Below are 4,591 nucleotides of genomic sequence, written 5' to 3'. Positions count from 1 at the left end.
AATATATGATAAACCATGTTTAATTTATTCTTCTAAACCTTTACAAACTGAAGAAGCTATTGGCTTTTTAGGATGATAATAAAATGAATGAAGTAATGCATATTTTTGTTACCTTACGTGAAGGTTTGGAAACGAGACTTTAAAACTAGCATAGAACCTTTGTTCCATTTTCAACGTCATCTCATTCACACCCTATTCTTGAATTTCACCAATCAATGCTTTTCAACCATCCCTTATCCATGGCAAAAACGATTGAGAATTTAAGCCACTTGTCCACAAAACTTTCCGCGGCTGCAAAGTCCAACGCCGGCACGTCTGATAAGCTCGAGCTGGATGCAGCCTCCAAAGAGGTCAGGTCTTTGATTGAGGAAGTCAAGGAACAGCAAAGCTTCGAAACCGATCTTTCCGAACCCCTAACAACCCTTAATATGAAGGTTGATAGCATCGTAAAAGACCCCAACATGGAAAACGGCAAGTGGGAACTCATGACAAACAAAATCAAAGACCTCAGAAGCAGCATGGCCGAAGTCAAATCCCAGCTCCATTGGAGAAAGGTATTGCTAGTAAAATATAAACATTTTTCGTTTTTAAGGTTACAGAAAACAGAGTTAATTAAAAGTAATATATAAGGCATCATTTTCATGGTAAAAAGGAGTTGTCAAAGAAACGCCATCAAAAAGTTGAGTAATGTTGATTGCATATCACTTACTAGTTTTCTATTGTTATTGTTTTATTTTTTTAATTTCTTTATTTATTTCATAAAAATATTTTCTATCAAACATGTTTATTTAAGGTTATATAAATCATTCACCTAGGATATTTCATTACAAGATAGTAAAAGAAACAAATATCTTTATTTTATTTTTCAAAATTTTATTATTTTTTCAAATATTATAGTAAAGAAAAAGAAAAAGAAAATACGATAAACTCGTGATCCGCGAGAATTTAGAAGAAGACGAATCATGTCTTTGAATTCTAAAGATAGTTCTCCTTTGCCGCGAGATGATCAGGTACCCATGGGGAAAGTCATTGAGAGTTTAAGCTTCATGTATGCAAGACTAATTGATGCCGCAAAGCCCGACAAGGCTTCTAAATTGTCTTCCCCTGATACGGCTGCTGGGGATCCAAAGTCCAAGGACGCTGCTGGGGATCCAAAGTCCAAGGACGAGACATCTGAGAGTTTCGAGCTCGATAAAGCCTGCAACGAGCTCAAATATTTGATTGACGAATTCAAGAAATTGCAAGTGTACGAAACCAATCTTTCTGATCCCCTAAAAACCATTCAAAACAACGTTGATGACATCCTTGGCGACCTCAACGCAAACGCCGACAACGTGGAGTGGGAAACGATAAAACGCAATCTCAAAGTGCTGAGAAGCAACATGACCAAAGTCAAAGCCCAACTCCCGTTGCTACATCAAACTTCTTCCTCCACCGAAGCGCGCCGTTTGTTAACCACGACTTCCAGAGAAGAAGCGAGCAAGCTGCCCAGTCCGTACCAAGCGGATGGGATATTCCAGAAAGGGCCTTTCTTCAAAGAGTTTCAAGACCGTTACCAAAATCTATATACAAGAGAAAAATTGTGTTTGCTGTGTTTCGCGATTTTCCCAGAGAATGCTGAGGTTTCTGAGAGGCTTCTACGGTTTTGGTGGGAAGGGGAAAGGCTAAGGCCGGAATCGGAATCTGATAAGAAAACGGTGAATGAAATTCTAGAGGAATTTGTGGAGCGTGGATTCATCGAGCCTGTTTATAAGAGAAGCGGGTCCAAGGGTAGCTGCTATAAGATGCATCCCATTGTTCGTTGTCTCATCGTTAGGCATGCTAAGGAGGCCAACTTCTTTTATTACGACTGTAAGGGATACCCCAACATGGAGTTTTTCAAAAGCAAAAAGATATGCTTGGTGAAATCTGAAGGACCTTCTTGGTGGTCCAAGGATGTTCTTGCATTTACAAAGGCACGTGAACAGGCACAGGAACAGGCACAGGCACAACCACAGGCACAGGCACAGGCACAGGCACAACCACAGGCACAGGAACAACCACAGGCACAGCAAGGGAAGGATAAGAAGCAGGCAGAGGACGAGACGAAGACGAAGACGAAAAATAAGCAGAAGCAGAAATTAGAGGAGCAAGAACGAAAAGAAAAGGACAAGAAGAGAAAAGAGGATGAGAAGCAAGAACGAAAAGAAAAGGACAAGAAGAGAAAAGAGGATGAGAAGCAAGAACGAAAAGAAAAGGACAAGAGAAAAGAGGATAAGAACCAAGAACGAAAAGAAATGGAGAAGAAGATAAACGAGGATGAGAACCAAGAACGAAAAGCAATGGACAAGAAGAGAAAAGAGGATGAGAAGCAAGAACGAAAAGAAAAAGAGAAGAAGAGAATAGAGGATGAGAAGAAGAGAGGAAAGCTGGAGACTAAGAGAATAAATTACCTGGAAAATCTGCAAACGTTGTTCAATGTGAGCAAGCAATTTCCCGAACTGCCGGAGGAGCTATTTCCTAAGATGAAAAACATAGACGTCCTTTATTTAGGAAGGTGGGAGCGCACAGCTGAGCGGCATATGGAGGTGGAAGACGTGAATTTTTTAAGAGGGTTGAAGAATATGAACAAGCTAAGGTTTTTTAGCCTTCAAGGGATCTCCGGGATCAAGACTCTCCCTGTTTCTATTGGCATGCTCCAGAACTTGAGGATCTTAGATCTAAAAGCTTGTCACAACCTGGAGGAGCTTCCCAAGGAGGTTGGTTTACTCAAGATGCTCTCTTACTTGGATTTATCTGAGTGCTATTTGTTGGACAGGATCCCCACAGATCTCTCAAAGCTCTCAAAACTCAAAGTCCTCAAGGGTTTCGTAATTAGCTCCAATAGCCCATGCCATCTCACCCACTTGACAACGTTGTCTGAACTGGAGAAACTCAGCATTAGCATCCACGATGACAAATTCTCAATAAAAGAAGAGGAATCAATAAAGCATTTCTCTGAGTTTAAGTCGCTTACCAAATTGAAAATAGCGTGGGGAGCTGGTGGAACAAAAAAATCCCATGACAAAGCAAAACACCCGGAAGACAAGAAAAAAACAAGTGAAGTGTCAAAATTAGTGCCCACAGCAAAGGTACTTGAGAAATATTTGAAATTACCATTTTTGGGGTCTTCAAAGTCAGTACCTGAAAAAGGCAATGTGGCTGTGGCGCCTACGACAGCTAAAGCAGGCCAGGACAAGAATGGGGATAATGCTAAGAAGAAGAAAAGTGGTGCAGTACTGCAATCCAATGTACACGCAAACAACAAAGACCAAGGTGGTCGGTCCCCAAAACCAGAGTTGAAGCTAGAGAAACTGGATATCCGATGTTACCCAGATAAAGAACCACCGAAGTGGTTGGTCCCCAAGACTCTGACTCACCTACGGCGTCTCTACTTTAGAGGTGGAGAAGTGAGTCATATTCCTGTGGCTAACAAAGACGAGAAGTGGAACGTGGAGACTTTACGTTTGAAATACTTGATGAATATAAAAATGGACTGGAAACAAATTCAAAAGCAATTCCCCGACCTGAAGTTGTTGGAGAAAGTGAATTGCCCTCAAATCACGTTCTGCCCTTGCGATGCAAGTGGTGCGTGGGAGAAGCAAGCTTGAACAAAAATACGCATGGATGCCCATCCTCCGTAGTTCATGCATACACTTGCACTTATCAATGTCATTACTTTTATGTGTTTATATGTTGTGAGGAAATGTGATTGGTTTGTATATTTATATAATATCAAATGTGTTGTCGTACACAAACTATGTATGTATTTCTATCGCTTTTATTGTATACATGTGGATATTTTTCATTTATTTTCTATAACTTCCAAATCTTCACTCTATTTATTAGTTATTTTTTTTCTTACCTAATGCATGTTTTTATTAATTATATTCTTTTATTTTTTTTCAAGTTTCCCCCAAGGTAATTGTGTGATTTCTTTTCCAAATTTATTTTAATTAATTAATTATTCAATTCAACCCTTATAAAATCAAACCTCCTTGGTTTAATTTTTAACGCTATTCTCAAGATGCTCTCTCTCTCTCTCACATTAATATTTTAATGCTTAACTATTTAATTTATTGATATAATTATATTTGTCATGTACATAAAATTAATCGATCCGACATCCCTATCATATCAATCTAAAATATTATATGCATTAATATTTATTGAATGGTTGAAAGTTTTGTCTTTACCCTTTCTTTATGTTTCATTGCTTTATTTGTTTTTCTAAAATTTTGTTTAGTATATGTTCTTTTGTCTTCACAATAAGTGATTTATAATGTTATTTTGGTTTAATTTTATCCATTAATTACTGGTTAATTATGCTTGATTTTGTAAATTTAAATTTCCAAATGGATGGTTTGGTAATGATGCATTGAAAGTTATTATTTGGTAATGTTTGAACATATTTAGATAGGTTAATTGGATGAATATGTTTTGTGGTAAGTTTTAAGTATGTTTAGGTTCATTTGGTTAAGGTTTTGAACAATTAAAATTGCAGGATTTTATTCATTTTGTTATTAAAAGGATCCTTGTGTCTTTGCAAAATCAACATTAAGTCATAATGTAA

The 4,591-nt window shown here is 37.8% G+C and overlaps 1 protein-coding gene across 1 annotated transcript; it reads left to right on the top strand.

Moving 5' to 3' along the window:
• On the top strand, nucleotides 1–3,795 carry LOC121223212 (uncharacterized). Its single transcript, XM_041104344.1, has 2 exons — nucleotides 1–554; nucleotides 1,011–3,795. The coding sequence occupies exons 1-2, from the start codon at nucleotides 216–218 to the stop codon at nucleotides 3,627–3,629; spliced, it is 2,958 nt and encodes a 985-aa protein (XP_040960278.1). The 5' UTR covers nucleotides 1–215; the 3' UTR covers nucleotides 3,630–3,795.
• Nucleotides 3,796–4,591: the final 796 nt, after the last annotated feature.

This window comes from Gossypium hirsutum, chromosome A03 (genome assembly GCF_007990345.1).
Source record: "Gossypium hirsutum isolate 1008001.06 chromosome A03, Gossypium_hirsutum_v2.1, whole genome shotgun sequence".
NCBI lineage: Eukaryota > Viridiplantae > Streptophyta > Magnoliopsida > Malvales > Malvaceae > Gossypium > Gossypium hirsutum.
Note: the sequence above shows the minus strand (reverse complement) of the source record. Positions and strands in the feature narration are given on the sequence as shown.